The 22,834-nt window shown below is 40.4% G+C and overlaps 1 protein-coding gene across 1 annotated transcript in view; it reads right to left on the bottom strand.

Moving 5' to 3' along the window:
• ITGA9 (integrin subunit alpha 9) overlaps positions 1-22,834 on the bottom strand; it is a 236,129-nt gene that overhangs the window by 8,782 nt on the left and 204,513 nt on the right. The window contains exons 24-27 of the mRNA XM_068405193.1: positions 17,748-17,873; positions 17,065-17,184; positions 15,283-15,384; positions 7,088-7,207 (exon numbers count right to left, since the gene is read on the bottom strand). Of these exons, the coding sequence (XP_068261294.1) occupies positions 7,088-7,207; positions 15,283-15,384; positions 17,065-17,184; positions 17,748-17,873 (468 nt within the window). The remainder of the gene's footprint in view (positions 1-7,087; positions 7,208-15,282; positions 15,385-17,064; positions 17,185-17,747; positions 17,874-22,834) is intronic.

Here is a 22,834-nt window from a genome sequence, read left to right as displayed (position 1 = left end):
TAAAGAGAGAATTCAGACTATGCAAGTCACGTTTTGCCTGTTCTTGGCATTTGGGTCTGAGGGATGCTAATGACTTTCAGTAAATACACATGTTGTGTTCCTCCAGTGGGGAACCTTGGAACCTTAGGTATTTGCAATTTTTCAGTCTACACACATATTCTTTTTTCTGGTTTGGGCTCCTGAAAATCGTGGCTATCTTTCTTCTTTTCAGAAAGATGTTCTGAACCACAACCCAACCTCTCTCTTGCCAGTGGATTCAATTTGTTTGCATGGTGCCAGTATGAGAGTAACATAGCTGCAATGGCTGTGAAGTTCTCAAAGTGCCCTGGCACGCACAGGTCCCATTTGGAGGACACTGAGAACACTCAGCCACAACATTATTGTTGTACATTTACATAGCTCATTTTATCCGGAAAGATAACAAAGGCATTTCACAAGTCCTGGACACACACCACCACTGAAATGTTGCCAACCTTGCTCTTGAGAGTGGTGAACAAATATTACATGGTAGCCAACAAACTCACTGGGGAAAGCAGGGTTCTGGCTACAACATCAGCATTAACTATTTACTTGTGTAAGAACAAATAAAACATGTCCAAACACAATCCTCCTCTAACATCTAGTCAGAAGTCAAAAAGCACAGAAAATCACCCAAATGATCTACTGTAGAAAACCCAACATTCGAGCCACTGTTGCCAGAATACAAACCCTTTTGGTCTTGTGAAGCCAAAGGTCTACAAATATATTGTGATGTTCACTTTGGTCCAAGAAAAGGAAACGTAATAAAAAGTAGTTTTGTCTGTTCTTTAAGAACATAAGCAGACTTCAAATGATCCACCTAACTTCTGTCTGGTGAAAACATAATTATTTATACAGACAACCAAGCACTTCCACTGCCTCATTCCCTCAAAGTTTCCTAGCTGCAATACATAATGAAGATCCATCCATATTTAGGAGATAATATGGGTTAATTATCACTTGACTGCATTTTTATTGTTTATAACAGGATAATATTGAAAACGCCCAATTCCAGGCCTACTGATCCTAGAATCTGTGTCAAAAAGGAGTATCCCTGAGAAGCCTACATATGAGATAGCAAGTAACAACTTGAAGCAACTAGGTAAATGGGTAACAAAAGCCATAAAATGAAAAGTGTATCAGAAAAACTCTACAGAATGCAATGATTTGAGGACTACAGAAAGAGGAATTTCAGGGAACACAAATGAAGTCACAGGTTTTGCAGTTTTGATGGACAGACAGGACAGGTATGGGCTATGTAGTTTCTGCATGTAGGGATCATGCTTTTGTAAGTGAGACAAGCTGAAAAATGAGAGGACAAAGCTGGGCAGTGACTTGGAAGAAAATATGAGAAACTAGTGTTGATATGGTTTTAAACTGAGGAGAGATGGTGGAGAAGAAAAAAAAAAGAAAGAAAAAGAGAAGTATAGACTTCTCATTGCAAGTTCGTAGGCAGCTGGTGCATCCATCTATGTCTCCACAGTGAAGACCTTTGTAATCTGTGAAAACCACCCTTCCCATCACTAGCCCCTAGTAAGTGCTCTCACAGCAAGTTGAGCCAACTGCCTTGTTTATCTGAACATCAATTATGATTCTTAGTTTTAAAGCATCACCATAATAAATAATGGTTTATTCTTGGAATTATATGTACAAAAAAGGAAGAAGCATATGAACTCTGAATAGGCACAATATCAAAGATATGAAACGCCACTCAGTTTCAACAGGTTTCTCTGTCCCCACCTCTAAAACCAACATTTGAAGCTATATAGCTATGATAATGGGTGGGTTACACTCACCTGGGAGACTTTTTTAATTGAAAAGTGTTCCTCCTGGAAAGATTATATATATAAATAGATTATAGATATATATAAAGGAAATATATATAGAGACAAGCCAGACTTCTCCCCTACACTGAGATCCAAAGAGGTTTTTGTGCCATAACTGTATATGCCTATGCACCTCTGCAATTTTATTTCATTGCAGAGCTACTACTCCAAAACCTGGCCACCAGGAAAGGGGGTCGGTACAAGGACTGACCAGGAAATGGTAGTTAGCCTCTGCCACCTAAGCTGTAGATAAAAGGGAGTGAAAATGTTTTTTTGTGCTTGTAACACAGGATACAGAGCAACCACTGGCAAATCTTCTGCTGGAAATTGGTGAGCTGTATGTTTTGGCCCATTGTAAAAAGACTTAATGTTTGAGGCCCTAAGTAAGAGAAAATGTCTCTCTCCAAAAAGGGGAAAACAGTGTTTTTTTCCTACATAGGTGAATTTCAAGTTACCTTTAGCCTTGGGTTAGCTTCAGATATTTTCTGAATGCTGAAACAATATGTGAGGCAATGGCAACTACTGCATACAGGGGAATACAAGTGTTCTTTCAAAGACACTTGTGCAGTCACAGAAAAAAAGTCATAAGGCTTCTCCAAGCAAGAAGCCCAAACGCACCTTTGAAAAACCTGCTTGGGCTTGTCTGGCTTTTTAAAAAGAACTTCATATTTCATAAAGAAATTTTTATATTACAAGTTTGTCCCTTAAAGCAGTGCTAGCAAACAGCTATATCCACGCATACAGCCTCGCTTAAATGAGGATTTTGCAAGTCCAGCACTTGGCAGGATTCATGCTCCCCATTGGAAAAAGCCAGTTCAAAGCCTGCAATAACTCAGCTTAGTAAACAGAAGTGTCTTCACAATATTTCTCCTAAAAACTAGAAAAAAAAAAAAGTCTTCAAACTCTCATTTTAAGACAAAGGGCAAAAACTTTCTGTCTAGCACTGAAGATCTAGCACTGAAGAGCAGGAATCCTCTGGTTAATCAAAAACCAGCATATGTGGGTGCTATTCTACTTGTCCTTCTCCTCTCTGCAATCCTGTCAAAAATTCAGGGTTTGGAGCAGAAGAGTGTCTTCTTACATAAGGGACACCCGGAGATCAATTCTTTGCCCCAGGAATCCAAAAGCTATAAAACAGTGTCAGAAACCTAATTTTAGACAAGTCAGAGCTTGGATACCACAGGGACAGGCTCAGTTCAGAAAGAAGCTTAATGTCTAGATAAATAAGTTTAGATAAAAGTCCAGCTCCTGTGTTAAACATGCCACAAAAAAAATAAAATAATGTTACTGCAATTAATATAAAATCTTTGTTTTGCAAATCACTTCCACAACTGGCTCTACAGATCACTCAGCTGCCCAAATATCCAGTCTGGTACTTGCTTACACATCCCCTCTTTGATATCCTCTGGGAATAAACCATTTTTTTTTCTTTCTGTGTACTTTATCTAAAGTGATACGGATTGAATAATTCACTCCACAACTCAAGCCAATTCAAATGTAGAAACTTCAATCCACAGCATTATAAAGCACTATTATTAACAGAATATTTATTGTGGTATAATATATCGTGCTTCAGTTTTTCCACTTGCAAGGCGTATGCCAATTCTCCCCTGGTTTACGTGTGCATAAATCCACTCTGCCTAAAGGGGACCTTGTCCCTGAGCATGGCTGCAGTCCTGACAGCTGAGGGAAGCATGTGTGGGACAGCACTCCCCTAAACAATCCAGTCGTGACCGCCTTTCCCTCCTGAACTGTTGCCAGTGCTTGTGAAACCACCGCTAGTCTAGCACGTGGGTAGTTGGCCTGAAGCAAAGCGACCTCCTCCCCTGCTCCACTCTCCACAAGCATCTGGAGGCCACCAAAGATGTGCAGGTCCATCTCTGCAGCAAAAAGCAACACATATTGCTGTGGGTAACAGCACAAGAGCCCCTCCCCGCTGCTATTGCACATGGGAGACCACAGGCGAGGCACCAGTGGGGAGAGCGAACTGCGCTGCAGAGGAACCGGCAAGAGTGAGAGCACGTCCCCATGGATGCCTGCACAAAGGCATCTGGAGTGGATGAACAGGATACAAATAGCCACAAGTGTCAGGGTAAAATTTGGTCTATCCAACAAAACAGGTAAAAACGGGGCAACTCTTGCCACTCTGCCTTATGCACAGCATCTCAAGGAAGTCATGGAAAAGCTGTTCACCCCCTCTGAATCTGTATGCACTTAAACCAGAGAAAACATGGTGTCTACATGAAATACTAAAATAAACAGAGAAACAAAGCCAGTCAAAAAGCTGGCTTTAGCCAGTGATCAAGCTCACGCTAAAAAGCTTGTTATGCGTGTATAAACATGGCTGTGGTCTTGCATGTGAATAAATAAGCTTTTATTTGAAGTGAAACAAACGGGCATTTAACATCACTTCCATTGACATGGACCCCCTAAACTGTGCAATTTTAGATCTACAAATAATGAAATAATTACCATCCTCATCTTATTGTATGCACAGTAACCTTATTCGGATTCAAAACAGGATTTTGGGCTGGAACGTCCCTGAGATCTGACTCCTGCTAACGCCATTAATTCTAGCAGTGTGTAATGTAAAATATTTACACGTGTTCTAGTATTTTTCTGCAACTTTAAGGAGCTGCTTACTCTGTCTGCAAAATATCGGCGTGTTTGAGGATTTGTCCGTTGTGTTGCACCACTCACAGCATAGTCATGCACACAGTGAGAGTGTACCTTCCACACAGGGCTGAGACACAGTTGCTGCCAGCAAGTCCTGCACTGCTGCCAGTGCTCAGTTCCCTTAATAATGAGTTTGTTCCAGCTCCTGCTCTGTTTTGTATAAACAGCTGCCTTCCAGGACCACAGTTTAGCTCTAATGAATTTCTTAATAAAAATATAATTTAGTTTATACTCTAGTCCTAAAAACTGGGTCATTTCTAGTTTTCACTAGTGGTTCTAAGATACCCAAAACTTCATCTAATTCAAATCTGTTCTTTCATTCCACAGTTAAAGACTAAACCACTTAGATTACAAAGCTTTTTTTTGACTTCTTCACACACAAAATTTAGGAATGACTGTAGGATATACTTGGCCAATTTTGTCTAACAAATATTTACAATCAGGCAATTAAGATTCCTCTGTAGGACTGCAACTTTCCCATGTCAATTTTATCTCAGACAACTTTAATATTGCCAGTAACTTTAATAAATATAGCAACTAGTGAGTGCAAAGTATTACTTATGCATATTTGTATTCCAAACTAAGACTTAAATGAAAATACTGGCTGATACTAGCAGATACTCACATTTAATTACTTTTCTCTAAAACAAAACCTTAAGTTATTGGTTCCTTTAGTAACTGTGCAACTCTGCGGATAAAGGACTGGAGCGCAGCTCACAAAGCCTGGCTTTTACTGCCACCTCTACCACAGGACTCTGGGCAAGGCATCTCACCTTGCTTTGCCTCAGCACTTTAACATCTGCATGCAGAAAGAGCTATATAAGCATAGTGTTAGTTATAATTATTTGTTGCTGTCACTCGGAATTTCCCTCAAGGCTTTCATGCAACAAAATGGCAGCTTCTTCATGTGTATTTGAATGATTCCTATAAAATTTAGAAGAGTTCAAGTCTCAAGATTAAGCCAGGAAGCAAAGGACTGGATTAATTGTAGTAGAGACCAAGAATTGAACTTGTGTCAGATTCCCATGGAGACTCACAGTAAAAAGTGCTATTCCTCTTATCTTGCACATTTTCAAACAGTTCATCTAGAGCCTTTTTACCTTCAGGAAACGAGCCATATGACATCAGTCATTAGGTTATCAGCAGCAGTAACTCCCTTTTCAAAACTGTGTGTCATTGGGACATAAACCCTGAGCTTCTTCCAATCTCACATTTTTCCATTCTCATGGTTATTCTGCCATCTTAATTGCACAGACTTTTTTTTTTCACTCTTTCTGCCACAGAAAGCAAAAGCATTTCCCGCATGCCAGAAAAACAGAAGTTATGAGTTATTCTAGACAGTGGTCAAACATTGTTTTCCAAATGAAAAGCACAGTCAATTTTGACCTGGCCAGTATATGCTTAAAAAAATCTTCAAAAATGACTATAAAAGTACTTTAAATCTATAACCCATATAAAATGTATATAATTGAAATTGTATTTAATGAAGTAGATGTATAATCTATAACACAGCTATACACACATCTGTATAATCTATAATAAGAATTGCATGGCCAGTTTTTGGCCCAGGTTTGTAAATCCATTTTACAGCCTTGTGACCTGCAGCGATATGTCTGTCCTTTTGCAGCACACCGGGGCTGCGACCTCCAGTCCCAGCACAGCCACCGAGCAGAGCCTGCAGTGCACATGCTGCTAAACAGTGCAAATCAGGCTGCTGGACCTCCACCACGGGAAGCAAAATAAGGTTGGACTTGTTCCCATGTGTGCATTTGAGATTTACTTCTCTCAAAGACAGTCCCTGACCTTGACCGTGGCCTTTTAAATTTATGGATTGGTAGTAGGGAACTGAGGAATGAAAACACTTGAAGCTTCTTACCCTTCATATTTACCACACCAGATGGCTGCTGCTAAGTGTCAGCATCAGCCCAGTTTTACCATGTAACAGTGCCTGGGTGCAAGAATTGTATCTTATCAGAGATGGTTTGAAGGCTGGCTTTCAACAGCTCCCGGTACTTGTTGCTCTAGGTAATGCATTTTACTCATCTGCAACTCTTTCTTTGAGGGATCTGAAGAATGTATTGCTAGATACTCCTCTCCCCCGGGCGTTTACCTCTTGAAAACAGTAGCTACCGACTGGTTTTTGCTAGGCATGCACCCAATCTTTTAGCTAGTCAAGCAAAGCTGACGTGATTTTCAGGAAACCTTGTTGAAATCAGGGAGCCTCAGTCATCAGAAAACCACAGAGATGTAGCATGTACTAAGTGTGACATAACAGCAAGGTTTCTAAGAGGGATCCTCCTTTGTCCTGAAATGGTATCAGAGGTTTCAACTTTTAACAACCAAGCCCTAAAGAAATTCTACTTTTCTACTTCTTCTGTACATCATGACTCTCTCCCTGTCCCTCAAAAAAAGCCTGGATATGAAAATATTTCTGCTGGCCGATGGCTTCTGTAATGGAGTGGACAATTATTTAGTTCCTAAAGCAAATGGATGTTAAATGCAAGAGTAAATTTAAGCTTTTTTTTCTGGGACTAGCCTTGGTGTTTATGTTGCATCTGTTACCTTACCTTCCATAAGAGCACAGCCAGCAACAGGAAGATGAGAATTCCAACCAGCAAACTGATGGCAATGATCCATCCAACAACATACCCGCGAGGCTCCAGATTGTGCAAAGCCTCAAAGACCACCTACAAAGCAATTAGAAAAAGATCTTTTTATGACTGGAAGTTGTATTGTTTTCTCTTGTACTCATCTTATTAAACACATTGCATGGTGGCCTCGCTGATCATATTTCATCTGTCAAACAAATATGGAATGCGTCCTTAATTTCGTGCTTTCCATCTATTTTTCGCAAGGGATTTAAAGATTTCAAGTGGAATTTGAGTAGCCATGCATTGGATCCAAAGGATATCAGCTTCCACTCTGAAATAACTCTTACCCTGCCAACCCTCGACTCCACCCCAGACATTGAGCTTGTTTTAGTGCTGGGCCACCAAAGGTGCACAAAGGTTTGCATGAAAAACCATCCCTTGGATTGGCAGGGATTGCCATGAGATCTCGCATGGTTTGTCTTACTCATCATGTTCCTGGCACTGCCAAACACCCCAATGCTTCACATGAAACTCTCATGTATTCTGAGCTTCTTGACTTTTTTCCACAAAAAATGGGACAACTTGCATATTTCCCTATTGAATACAAATCATCCCTGCTGTGCTTCACAAGACACATTGTGTGAAAGAGGGAAGGGTGTGTGCAGTCATGGGTTCTTCTGGGAACGCAGAGAGCAGTCCCCTGCTGTTGTCTTCTCTCTTTTTGTATAGCATGTGTGGCAGGGAAATATATCCTACAAAGAGCTTTCCTTTACTGTCTGCCTTAAGAAGAAAATGGGAGCAAATTATACCACTTGTATACACCATGTGAATTTCCAGTCTCTTATTTCAATCAAAACCAGTTCCTCAGTGGAAAACTCAAACTCAGTTCTCCTCAGTGAGGGCTATTCCTATGTTAAATTCTGCAATTTAATATCCAGCAAATGCAGAGAGGCAGCAGAGATTTTTTAAAAGGTAATACATTTGCTTTGTCTGGCTTTGTTTTGGTTTGTTTTGGAAGGCAAAGTAGTGAGTTTTCCTCCCTCCTTCACAAACCACTTTCATCATCTTTGCTTAAAAATGTCAAAACCCTTTCGTAGATATGAATTGTTAAATCAATCTTTTAAACAAAACATAAAAATGTGGTAGTTAAAAGTGGGTGAAAATCCAGGAGTTAGAGTCAGATACAATTATGCAACCCCAAGATACTCATCTTTAAGAGGTCCATGGAAGACCCATGAAATACCTCCACTCACTGGTGACACCGTTTCAAACAGCATCATTTATGAGACAGCAAAGGGAACATGATACCATACAACCCATATGGATGTTGAAGGTGGGCATTCAGGAAAAGGCTGCAACAGGGAAGTGGTGGCAGCACTGGAACAGGGGCCAAAGAGGCTCTGGGCTCTCCACCCTTGAAGGTTTCCAAGCCTCAGACAAAGTCATGGGGATCCTGAACCAGTGCAGGCAACAGCCCTGCTTCAAGTGGGAAATGGGACAGAATAGCCTCCCAAGATCCCACTACTGAACATTTCTCTGTTTCTGTAAGCATACGCAGCCTCAGCAAACACCCACAAAAATTACAGGTACAGACGAGAGAAAGCAGGTGAGTGGGGCTATATTTTGTCATGGTGTTCCCATAAAGAAGTACTCAAAGATCCTTTGTCTCAGTTTCACAGGCTAACGCTGATTTGACCACAGCTTTTCTGGAGAAGGAACTTGAACACAGCTGATTTATATACACTGTTTTTTTCTATTGATGAGGTATTATCAAGCATTTGATAACAAGATATGAAAACATAACAAATGGACAGGAGCTATACATAGATAGTATTATCCAAACATATTCCCATAACTAGTATCACAATGCTCAAAATAGCTCTTGAACACGGACCAGTTCTTTACCCGAGAAAAAGAATAATTTTAGCATTTCAGACATTAGCACAAAGCCTTTGTCAGACTTTTAAAGACATCTTGCTGAACAGAGAAAGTTTCCTAAGCAGCAGAGTGTCTCTCATAGCCAAGACGAGTGTAAGGGAAATACCAGACAGAAAGATCAAACACAAATCTTGTGCCTTCCTTGTACTTCTGAGCCAGCTTGGAAAGATGATCTGATGTTGCAGTCCATTTCTCACAGAGGCCATGGTTAGCATCCATCTTGCGGACACAAGTCAGATGACTATTTCTTAGATGATAAGGCACTAATGTTATTTTCCTTCCTGACTCTAAAAGAAAAAAAAAACCCTAACATTTTAAGTACTCCAGCTTCAGTGAAGAGGCCTTTCAAGCAGTCCCTGGATGCAAAATGAGGTGGTGCCTTCTCTCCACTGCTCAGAGAGTAAATGTTAACATAACCCAACCTCCAGCACAATAGATCTGTATGTCCTTCACGCTGCCAAAAGACAGAGCCAAGAATAGCTGCAGAGATCAAATCATACATCATCTCTACAGCAAGAGCCCCACATTTCAGGTTTGAAGCACACTGGCTAGAATAGTTTGGCTGTAGCTTTTGCAGTCCCAGCTTGAGCTATAAAGGTAGAGAGCAACAACAGCTTCTGATCCATCCAGTTTCTTCTAGCAGTCTGGAATCAACATGCAAACATAAAACCCCCCTGTTCATGACTTTGCGGTTTGGAGAAGAGCAGCGATGTTGCGCATGTACTGTCCTTATCCCTCCAAGCCCTCAAAACCTACCTGCATTAATATGCAGCCACTGCAATGAGTTTTGGTGAAGAAGCAACTAACAACAAAAAACTCAGGCCAAACCTCAATCAAACCAGACTGAGCAGACAGTCAGTGTACATCACACATTGGGAGTATCAGCAAGAAGCCAGTACAGTAAGTGGTAGGAGGCCAGGGAAGCAAGTCATCCTGGGGGGTGGAGGTTAGAGGCAGCAGGTGACGTTACTAAAGAGAAGTGCACCATTCGCCGCCTGCCGCTTGACCCGCTGGCCATAGCGCAGTCTCTGAAACCCAGTCTATATAGAACCTTGAACTCCTCGTCCTGTCCACCTCAGCAGCACCGCCCCTACAGGGCAGCCAAGATGTTGGGGAGCACAAGGCACTCCCCAGCCCAGTGCACTTCCCACAGCCCTGACGGATAGAGTAGGCAGGAGCGATGAGAGTGGCTGATGCAGAAGATAAGAGGGGTGGGGTTGGGACAGCATCCCAGAGAGGGCAGTGGAGGCAGCAGCCATCTGGTTCAGAGAAAGCATGGGCAATGGTCATAAAATATGGGGCAGATGACAGGCTTGTTTTCAGACTGACAAAATGCCAGGGAAAGGCCACGAAAAACACAGTTGTCTTGACAATGTATGAGGAGTTTTAGTTTCATATTTATCTTTTGCATTTCACACTGTACTTGTGGGATCTGAAAGCGGGGAAGCCCAGGAGGCAGCGTCACTTGCTGTTTAGCTGTACGTAGCTCACACATCGATCAGGTTTTACACAATGTAACTGCCCTTCTGTAAAATAACAGAGATCTGCACCCTACCACTGATTTCTGAAGTGTTGAACCCATATGGACAAAGGCATCTACCAGTGTATCTTCTACCTGTGCCAAACACTTGCTATATTCTGATAGTCTTAGTGAACAAACGGAAAAGAATCAGAATTTTGTAATTTTTTTTTAGTGCTTTTAAAATACTCTATTTCAGTAAAGTATGTAAACAAGAAGTTAAGAAGAAGTTAACTGAGTAGGAATTTTGTAAATACTTGAAGTTCATACTGTGCTGAAGCCCTTTGCAGTATAGGCACGTGCCACTGCACTGGGACTCAAAGACAAGAAACATACTTCAGCAAAATCTGGTTAGAAATACATAATTGCAAAATTTTCATTTCTTTTTGCTTATGTGCACTAAATTAATTTTATGCACTTGTATCATGAACCACCACACCATGGAAGGCACAGGCTTATAAAAATGCTATTTTATTTCTGTATTATCACCCAGAATATTTCTGGTGTTTCAGACCACACTGCACTGCTGGCTGACTTGTCCGTTCAAGTGCCATATATATATATATATGCACCCCTTTTTCTATATTTATTTATCTACATATACTAAGAAAAACCTTGGAAGTTCTTGAAAAAAACAAACCTGAGGTATCCTTGCTACCTGCTCATCTCTATCCCTGGGAAATCAACTGTATTTTATTGCTGTTGTGTATTGTTCTGTTCCTTTACCCAAGTGTGCGTTTCTACCTGCCAGACTGCACTGTAAAGACAAGAAAATCTATGAAGGGACTGTTACAGTAACAGATGGAAATGTAAAACATGTGAAACATGTTTCACCAAAACATGGTAAAAACAATAAGGCAGTAAATAACCCACTGGAAAGGAGGCTGCAAAGCTGCTGGAGGAAGCAGGTATCTGGCTCCAGCCAGGTTAGGATGTTGTGTCCATCTCAAAGGTAAGGTGGAGAGAACAGGTGCCTTAAAATGCTGAGTGTTTCTAAAAGGCAAGAGGGAGTGGTGGTGGGTTGCTGAGTGGAAAAAGTATTCCCATGTGCATTAAAAAAAGGCTGGGACATCATGAGCACTGCCTAGTACCACAGGCTGCTCCTTCCAACGCAGACATGGTGAACAGGCCAAAGTCGAGTCCTCTGTGCCGCAGGCGCACAGCTTAGGCACGTGAACATGCATTTAAATCTCTCTGTATATAAATATGCGTATAAAGACCTCTCAAAAACACCTTGTAGGTCTTCACAACCATAAACTTCATTTTTTTAAGGTTTTCTTTTTTTTGTTGTTTTCCCCAAAATATATTTATTTATCATCACAAACATAAATATATCTAAATCCTGAGGAAAAAAAAAATCCACGTAAGGCAACCACTTGCCTGTGTTGAACTAAACCTGGTGTGACTGGGCTGAAAATGAGAGAACAGTGAACTCTACCCAGGAGAAGGGAAAGGTTCAAAGGCTTCATGAAGCGTACCTGTCCTAGCTGACAGCACCAGAGAGCTACACGGTAGCCTTCAGCTTTAGAGGGCACTTTGTTGCAGGAGCTGCATGCATTTTATCTGGGATTCCCCCACTTTCAAGAACAGGGAGCCTCAGAGGCACCCACAGTGAACTCCAGCCTATTCTTCCTTCCACACTGGCACTCACAGAGGGAAGTCCTTTTGCTCCTTAAGAGCACCCCCACTCCTGCACACGAACAGCAAGCACAGGATGCAAATCCTTGGATCTGGTATTTGACCACCATGGTCTCATGGAGCTTATTGTTGGTTTTGCCTCACGTGCAGAGAAGGGAGCCAAACCTTCATGGAAACTCATACGCTCAAGAAAAGAAAGTGTGCCTCCTGAAAATACCACACCATTGGTTTCAGCCAATATATACTCATGTTAATACAACTGTCATCACAGAGCCAAATCCAAACCCTGCTCACCTTCTTCATGTGATTTGCCCAATATAAGAGTTCAAACAGCCTGCTGTAACCAGAGACACAAAAGATATCATTCCAAATCACATAAAACTATATCCAAATCTAGAGAAATGATTTCTGAAAATTGCATAAATGTATCTTTTTAAAAAATTGGTTTATTTCAAAGACAGCGTACTACACAACTAACAGATATTTATATAAGCTTTTGCATCTCCCTTACAATTTGTTTCTGACAAAGCTGGTATTTATATGGGTGGTCCTGCCACCACTGGTACTTCTTACACTAGCATCACAACTATCAGTCTTCCTTTTCCTTTTGTCTTCTTTACAGATAGTTTGCACTTTGATATTGTATACTATATTGTAAAAGTGCCCAGTGAAGTAAGGGCACTTGGTTCTAAAGAACCATTTAAATGTGCTATTAAGTCTACATTTAGCTGTAGAAAGCAAAAAGGCCTTTTCAAATTTACCATGACAAAGTGTCTAAGAAAATGTTTTTCATTGTTAGGGAACACTTTCATAAACAGACTCAAAGGAAGTCCGGGCATAACTGTTCAGAAGGAGCTGCTATCCAAACGGATATGGTACAGCAGTCCATGGTCAATGAAAAAAATACATGATGAGCTTTAAAAAGGAAGGGAGGAGTATGAACAAAGACTTTTTCTCTCTCCTGTCTCTACTTCCAGCTGAATAGCTGTGGCTTGCAACAAGTACTATTCCCTTCTGAATTCCACAAGAAAAGAGAAGGGGGAAGAACGAATACCTTGAGCCAAACCACATGTCTTAAATTTTTCCCTGAACATGACCCTATACAAAACATAAAGCAATGGTGAAGCCAACAGACATATGGAAACCGCATGAAGGAGAGCAAATGGCACTCACATTAGAAAAGACTTGAAATTACAAATTGATGTTACATGGCTACAACATGTCAAGCATGCTCCTTTACAGCTAGGGCTTCCGAGAAACTAGGAGCAAGCTCTTGTTTGAAGATTAGTATAGCTTCCCAGTACACACAGTGCACTTTATAATCGTTGCAACTCAAGGCTTGATGAAAGGTTTTCTGGGAACAGGAAAAGGACAATGGCTAATTTTTTGTTTTCTTTTTTTCTCCAAGCATTAGATAACAATGAAATGCAGCAGAGCTTGCATTCCTAGATAAAAGCATTTCTAAATTTTGAACATTAAATAATAGTAATCCCACATCATTTACATTGTGCCTATCATTTTGAGAGATTCTAAAACCCTTTACAGATCAAAATATTTGGCAGAGACATCCTGGCTTCTTCCATTTCAGTTGAGGCATGGGTATCACAGTCAGGCGTTACTTCAGTCATTAATGAAAATTTGCCATAAAATTGCAAGATTTGCTCTGTGCAAGCTGCAGAACTAAAGAGAGACCAAGCAATGTATTAACCATCAGGGCTGCAGGTCACTTATAAGGCACGTTCCCATGGAAGGCTAGCTATGTTTTTCATTTCAGCTGCCAAGCCTATTTTTTAATGCTCTTCAGAATGGTCCAGAAATCTGACAAAGAAAATATAACAGAAGGGAAAAGATGGGGTCCTGTCATATAAAGGAATTTCTTTTTCTGACAGGCCTAATAAAATAGAAAGTTAAGTCTAGGGTTGCAGACACGATGGCAGAGAAGATGGTCACTGTAGCGGTGTCTCTGCTTTCAGATTGAAGGTAGTAAAGTAGATGCAGGTTCAATTCTTCCTTTGACTGTAGGGTTTTAAATTCAGTATCTCTGAGATGAATGCTTTAATTTGGGACGTCAGTGTCTTCCAAAAGTGTGTTGAACTTAATGCTCTCACACTCAAACCTCAATAGTACTCACTGAAATGGAGCCAATGAGAGAACAGTTGCATGGGCTGGAGGTGATGACAATCATTGAGGATAAAAGGATAACTGAGAGATGGGACCTAGGTCATGTTCCAGAAATACACAGCAAGAGGAGAAACTGACAGTAGTCCAGATTACCTCTGATCCTCACGTAAGAGAGAAATCAGAAACGAAACTTTTAAAATTTCACCAGGCACAAAGAAAGCTGAATTTGGGTGTGCCTCCCTGTCCAGTTTTCATGTGTAAGTTAGGGGACTTGGTAGCAGGAAACCAAAGCAATCACCTCTCCCTTCTCCAGCAGATTGTAAACATGACCCTGTATGGTTTTACCTACTGCCAAAACTATACAGTGAATTCATCTTGAACTTTAATATTTCCCCTTCAATTTTCAATTCAGCCTCAGGCAGATCAACACAAACTGCAGTATCATGTCATATATGATCTCCACCAGCTCAGCACAATGAAACAGTTAAATGAAACTCTGGAAGTTTAGACCTCCTTGCCCATTTTCACAGCTCCCAAAACAGCATTAAGACTTCTAAGTATTTCATACTGGAATATCTGAAAAGACTTTGATGGAATTTCAAGTCTCTGCTAGGTTTTCAAGGAAAATCTGAATTGGATGAAACCAGAAGTTAACCCTAGAACAGGAAGCTAAACCTAATTTTGGCATGAATACCCCAAGGGTATTAAAATTTTGGCTAGTACAACACAGATCCTACTGCTGCACATAACATCATTCACTGGGATGGCACAGTTATCACAGAGAGGAAAACCACAGAAGTACAGTTCACAGAACTGCTAGTCTAGCCAAAGTCTGGGCACTCTCATGGGCTAGTCCAGCCCAAGCCCAGCCACAAATTCCAGTTTGTGTAGAGCTGTCAATGATCTCCAGCCCACTGGGATCAGAAAACCTTTCTCTTCAGGCTTATTCACTTACTGTTTTTTCTTCGGGGCTACCATTGGGCACCTCCACAACTCTGAGGTCAGGGTCCACCTGCACCCTCGCCCTTGTGACGAACTGGATGACTGATGAACTGTCCTGAGAAGTAAAAAGAGGAAGAATTGGATTTGAGGGTGCAAAAAAAAGGCACCAAAAAAACCCCAAACAAAAATATCAAACATTTGCCAGTGTAATAAATACACCTAGACAACGCTTAGTGGAGGTTGGGTTGTGAGTTAAGTACTATCCTGGTTAAAACCCTGCTTTAAAAAAATATACCTTATGCTCATAACAGACGACAAAACTGAGCAGATTATCTCAGATTAAAACAAAATCAGACATGTTGGACTTTAAACACATCACTTGTATTTGGCCTGTTAATATTTCCCACATTTACCGCAAAAGCAAAAGACAGAATATTGTCAATCAACACAGGCAGGCTCAACATTAACCATCAAAGAAAAGTTCCTCTTTGTTTTTTCAGTGAACAGAAAAAAGACACACAAAACCTGTGATAAACTCAAGTATATCCCAAGGTGAAAACTTCTTAATTATTTGAATCTGTGCACTGCAAGTATCTTAAATATTCAACGTACACCTCCCCTTATTAATATATATTTCTCCTATATTTTACACAGTGCATTTTAACAGGCACATTCCAATAAGCCGCCATTTCAACTCATAGGTGAGTCATTTGTAAGCTGTTCACTTTGGGGAGGGTAGGTGATAAGTAGCAAATGGCATGTATTGGTGATACTGACCCAAAGACACGTGTAAGCACTGCGTGTCTTTTAAAGGACTGTTGCTAATGGTCATCTTGGAAAGGACCCAGCAGATGGGATGAATCAATCCTGGCTATTCCCAGAAGCACATTTTGTGTGCAGTCAGTTACTTGCTTGCATATTTCAGCATTTCTATAAGCATGTAACAAATACCTGAAATTTCTGGGTTTGCCTATATTTCCTGTTTTCAAATATGAACAAACATTAGCAGACTGGTTAGTTTCAGCTGCAAAAGCTCAGAGCTACCAATTGCTTTAGGAACTGCTTTCTAATAAGGGCTCTCTCCAATGCTTTTAATCTAGCAGCTATCAGACGAGTTTATTTTAGTAGGCTCATGTTATCAGCTTTCTCCTCTGATTATCTTATACCCTCATAATCTTACAGCATCTTGCCACAATTACACAGGCAGCATTTTTGAAAGTAAAGGAAAACAGGGCAAAACACAGTAAATCACTAGAAATTTAAAAGATTTGCTGTCTCATTCAGTGGCTTCGGAGAAGACAGGAATTAACTTGTGACAATTTGTTTCTTGTCACAAATGTCAAGCTCAGCGTTAATATGGTCGTGATGTATCTTCTTTGAATAATAATAATTTGAAGTAAAAAATTACAAAAAACTGCCACGTCTCTGTTTACCTAGAAGGAATGATAGTCGGTCACAGTTTACATGCACTTACTCTACTTTTCATTTTTCAGAATGAAAATTTTCAGAAACCAATTCAACTTTTAGAAGTCTCTAGCATGCATACAATTAGGGGCCTCATTTGTTGTTTCTCAATGTATAAATTTCTGAACTGAATTTATTACTGTCTTAATGGGTAAGAACTAGGATTAACACTTCCATACGTGCTGTTGATACATAGATCTGTTTTCTTTGACACCATGATTTTTTTATAACACACTAGTAAAGAGAGGAAGGAATGCAAGTTTTCAGTCCATCAGTGCACATAAGCATACTTAAATTGGTGTTTAAGACAAACTACAAAAGAAGCACGTACCTTCTTCAGTATCTCAGTATTCAGCAGCGTGTAGATACTTATATCACAGGACTCTGCTTTGGCTAATGAGCTTAAGTTGCAGCGTATAATTAAGCAGGACCTGCCTGGTCTTTCACAGTCCTACAGGAAATATAGAAAAAGCTGTTAGGCAAAGGAGGAAAAAATTCAGTGACAAACTGTGTGACAGCGAACACACCAGCTAAGTTACACAGTAAACTGCTAAAATACAGCACTCCTACCCCGAAATAGCAGCAACTTTCAACACCTGAAGACAGCTAGATACAGAGACCTGCATGAAAGCAAACCAGGTACCTGAGCGAGGCCAGCGTCTGAGGCCGGGAGGAGTGGGGCCACTGCTGCACATCAGCCCTCTGTGCCGGTGCAGGGCCCCGCTGCCCCACGTGCCTTTGACAAAACACGGGAGTGAGGGCTCTGGTCACCGAGTGTGCGCTGCCATGTCAGGTAACTCCCTCCCCATTGCATTTCTGAAACTTCCTATTTCCGTTCGAAAATCAGATAATTAAAATCACTAAATATCTCCACAGCACAACATCAGTATTAGTATACATGCACCAAATAGTTGCTCTATAATGAACTATCTGCCCAAGTTCTTCATGCTAAGCCATGCAAAATCTTTTGTAAGATACACCGTATGTTCAAGTTTGCCATGTGGACTTTCTTACCAATACTTTTCTGCCAGACTTTGTGAAAAAAGCAAATATTGTGTGGAAAATATTTTCATTTTCTTGAGGAACAATGCATGGACTGGGGTTTCTGTGAAAAGAACAGCTTCCTTTGTCCTGACCAACCTGCAAGCACAATTATAAATCACAATTATTATTCTGAATTAAACTAAATGTCACAAGAAGGTGGGATTAGCCTGTCCCATCAGATGTAGGTGCAAAAATACACCTACATCTGAGCTAGATGGCTGGACTCCCATTAATAGTCAAAAGAGAGAAATAAGCACTTTGGGAGTCAAATAATCCTAAAGAAAATATCTAAAGTAAGCCAGATGACCCATGCTCTGGAGATGCTTGTCTCGCTTGACTGGATAGGATGCGAACATATCTAACCTAGCTCACATGTAGGTGTCTGTGTTCTACATGTCTGGAGATAGAGACAGAGAAGAAAATCTCAGCAAAAGATATAAAACACCACATAGCATTTTAAATCAATAGCATTACCCTGTATTATATACCCTGTTATAAACCCTGTAGTATTACCTTTTTTGTAACTGTATTATTTGGTGCTTTGGCCAACTTGGCTGTTTCACAGTTTATATCAGAACTAATGAAATAAATGAAATCTTCGAGTAAATGCACAAGCCTGGACACTGTATCTGTTCTTTTATCTTCAGCATAAATAGTACAAAAATAAACTTTTTGCATCATTAGCCTATTTACTTGTCCAGAAAAGTAGATGCTTGAAGCAAGTGAAATGTACCAAGCTTTGCTAAAATGATTTTCAGTCAAGATAACCCTGCACTATAAAACCCTTCTTGCTTTTTGCAGCTTATGAATATTCACTGCAGAAAATCTATTGGAATTTAATACAAACTATGACAACAAAGTATCAGCAAATTCCTCCTGCCACCATCATGAAAACCTGTAAAAATGAGAGGGAGATTTTCCCTCAAACCACCATCCTCTACTCTGAGAGGATGAAAACTTGTACCTTATTCAAATCACAAATCCTTGAAAGAGGGAGAAAAAAGTTGTTATAGATATGAAATCACTGCATGCTCTGAATCTGATTCTGCTTTACACAGTTTATAGCTGAGATGGCCAAAGTACTGGCAAAAAAGAAATAAAACCCAAAGGTCTACCTAAGTCTTAAATACTGTTTTCCAGACAAGTGACATGTACGTCTCTTGTTAAGATACATCTCTTCTGCTTCACTGGCCCACATGCTCTTCATAATCTGTTTTTTTGAAGTACATATTCATAACCTGTCTTTACATAATTTGTCCTTACATTCCCAACAGATACAGGCACAGGTAGCTACCCACAGTTTACGGTCTCCTTGGGATCAACGGAAAATTAAGACTATGATATTTTCATTTGTCCAGATCACCTGGAATGAGTTTTCATTATTTATTGTAGGTAAGAGATTCACAAAGCCCACTGACATTTATTTTCTTTTAACCTTCACATGGGAATTAGATCCAGATCAACCAGAAGGTTTATGTTAAATCAAGAACAGCAAAGAGTCAAGATCTATTCAGTACTTACTCTTTCTTCCTGAAAGTTTAATTACCAGACACTTAGACAGATGTCATTAGATTCATGCAAGAGATACAGAAAGGACAGTATGAGCTTCTGCACTATCCCAGCTTTTGGCGTACTCTCCAAATAGTCCCGCTTTACATCCTGTACAAATATGGTGTAAGAACAAACCAAAGCAGAAAGTCTCACAAGACTAAAAGGAATTATCTGGCATGAAGCAACATAAAGCTGGTCCTTCCTTCTCTAAATTATCTTTTCTTAAACTGAAGCTTGGCTACATCTCATCTTTTTAAAAACACTTTAGCTGAAACGGAGAAAGGTACCTCCAGAGGACTAAGTCTGAACTTGGAAATACCCTTTCCTCTCTGCCAACTATGCAGCATTCCTACATGAGGCAGCTACTACTGTCTCGGCCCACATTAGGAGGGACACATGCAAGGACCGAGCACCTCCTGTCACCTGTGCTGCTCTGGAACAGACCAGCAGGTCACCTACAGTGTTAGTAGCCAAAGGCAGATGCCACTTCCCAGAAGAAGGCAGATACTAACTATTTGGCCTGTAGAATTTGGGGGAATTCAACCAGGCAGAAATTAGGTCATATTCATCTCTGTATCTGTAATCGCTCAGCATATGCTGACAGCCGGTAGACAGGAAAGGATACAAGGCAGCTGAGAAGCACTCAGTTTCTTTTAGCACTCTTAGAAACAGCAGAGCCACAGAACTAGTAAAAAAAGTAACAAAAAAATTTGAAATAGGTAGATCATGCTGAGGTAGAAGGAAATCCAGTCTTTCTGAAGGACTGGCCACAGTTGGGGTTTTGTTTGTTTGTTTTGTTAGGGTGACTGTCACACTATCTCTTATTTTCCTCAATTTTTACATGCATAAAGGGAAGGTTCAGTCAACCAGTCAGACAAAACTATGGTAACTTTTCATTAAACTTTGTTTTCAAAGAAAAATTCTGCTCTAGGAAACAAACCTAGAGCTTAGCACAAAGCTCCTGCCTGCATTATGGTGAGACTGAACTGCATCTCTGAAATACAAATCAGGATTTGGCTGCGTGTGTGAGCCTCTCCTTGTTCAAACATGGTGCTACCCCAGCCAGCTGTGTTTCTGCTTGTGACCAACCTCATAATCTGGTACACAGAGAAGAAAATTTCTGGCAAAGTCTAAGGGCTTTGCATGAGCAAACGCTTACAATTTATAGATGCAAGAACTGTGCAAGTCTTTGAAACGGAGTAGGCAGGCAGGCTTTTTGACAAAGTGTCTCCATTTAACCCGCACCCAGGGCTAAACAATAAGCAGTTGTTCTATCACCCAGTGTCCCTTCCCCAACCAAGAAAGGGAATTGGGAAAAGGAGGGAGATTCATGAGTTATTTTATTAAATCTGTTTAAATTTTAAGAAAACCAATATCAATGCTAATACAAAAGACACAAAATTATACTTAGCCCACAGAGTAGTGGCAAGTTGCTCCAAGGACAGGAGTTGTTGAGAAAACAATAGAAGAAGGAAGGGAGAATAAAGCAGAGCAAAGAACCCCCACCCCTCCCCAGCAAGCTTTCTCTTTTATAGTGAACCTGATGTTAATGCTATAGAATACACCTGTGGGCCAGCCTGGGTCAGCTGCCCTGGATTTAACTGCTAATGGCCTTGATCACCATACCATGGCTGGCCACAAACTGAAACAAAATGTAACAGAAAAGTGATTCTATAAATTTTATCCCCACGAAACCAGGACACAAAGTCTTGGAGTTTCAGGGTATGTGACATAACCAGAGCTTTTCGGAAATTTCCATGTGATCTCAGCAGCCTATAAACAGAAAAGGACTACCCCCAAAGCAATCTTCCCAGGGCCTGGGATCTAACATCTCACAGAAATAGCAGAAGGGGGTTTTCTGAGCAGTGCCGAGGATGTGGGAAGAGATGTGTGTTGCCTTTGTATTCAGTACAAGGACTATACAGAAGCCACAGAGAAAAATCAATGTCCAACTACTAACACAAACAAACAACAAAAAAACTGGTGCAGGGGGAACAGGGACAGAAGGGAGGCTCTCTTTAAGTCTTACATTAAGACTGCAGCTTGGGAAATAAGAACCCTGTCCCGAGTGAGGTACCAAACAGGAGCAGCCCTGTAGCCTGCCAAGGAGGGACTTCCAAGGAGCTGTGTTGGAGCTGTCTCTGCTGAAGGTTGTTTCATTTTGTTTTCCAGAAGGTACTTACCCATTTTAAGTCCTGCATAAAATCATTTGTGGTCTGGTGCACTGGCAATACAGTTAAATCTCCTGTAGTGGAAGTGTACCTAAAATCTGCACCCAGACAGATGTAGACAAAGTCTATATTAGCACATAATATAGGCCAAACAAAAAGGTGAACCAAGCTAACTGCATGGCATCCTCAGCACCTGATGTCCGTATTACATACTTCTCTAACTTGCTCTGAGTCTGGTCCTGTGGCCTGAACGTGCTGCAGCCACAAATGAGTGTTAAGTGCACTCTTCGAGTGCTGCTTCGTGTTTCTTTTGTCCCAAAAGGAATCCAGTTTGTGCACTCTGTGATGTAACCACAGCTCCTTGTGTGGGAGGGCTGGGGATTTCGCTTTAAAAGCTCGCTTCTGGACTGAACTAAGATGCTAGTAAAGAAGCACTCTGAGGCACGCTTCGGTCTTCAGCCCAGCAGAACTTCTGCGAAGGGTGATGACTCCAAAGGTGCACAAAATGCCCATTATGCATGCTCGCTAAGAACAAGTTTTCAATTTTTTCACCCATGAGTGTGGATATTACATTAACTCCTATAAGCACAACTCCTGGAATTCATATGGTTTCTTATGTACTAGAATGGTTACATTTCTACATAAGCAAACCCTTCTGGAACAAAAAAGCTACGATCAGTATTGACCACACAAAATTCCTCCCTAACTAGAAGCGATATATAAATTTTTAATCTGACCTAGCAGATTTCATTGAACAGCTTTACATTGCAGAAAAAATGGCATAAAAATAATTTCAAAGGTCTTAAATTATTTTCTACATTTTCGTCTTCTCTGTATACAATAGTCTATGCTCTCACGTATAGTCTAGACTACCACATATATAATGAGTTTTTTTCAGGGTAACAGCATAAAATTTTTGTAATGCAGAACTAAATATTACCAGCTACTGATCCTAGCCTTCAACTCCTAGAAAACCTTTCCACTTATAAAAAATATATTTTTGCAAAGAAATCACATTTTCAGATTTTCAATTCTAAATGGAAAAATTCCTAAGTGACTGGTTTTCTGATGAAACCCAAACATTTTTGAAAAACTTTTCCATGAAGAGTTTATAATTTGATATTTTTATTATGACTTGTCATTGTTCTAATTAGAATGAAGCATGTTTTGATCATCTTGAATAATGTCTTCAACTTTCACATGAGGCAAACCAACATCAAGAACAAAAGTAAAATTTTCCCGTGCAATTTTTTACTGACAATGTTTTCTTTTTACCAGGCTGTCCATGTGTAGGGATGTTCCCATTCTCTAGGAACATCTCGTCACAGACTGCAA

This window comes from Nyctibius grandis, chromosome 7 (genome assembly GCF_013368605.1).
Source record: "Nyctibius grandis isolate bNycGra1 chromosome 7, bNycGra1.pri, whole genome shotgun sequence".
NCBI lineage: Eukaryota > Metazoa > Chordata > Aves > Nyctibiiformes > Nyctibiidae > Nyctibius > Nyctibius grandis.
This window is presented reverse-complemented; position numbering and strand designations above follow the sequence as displayed.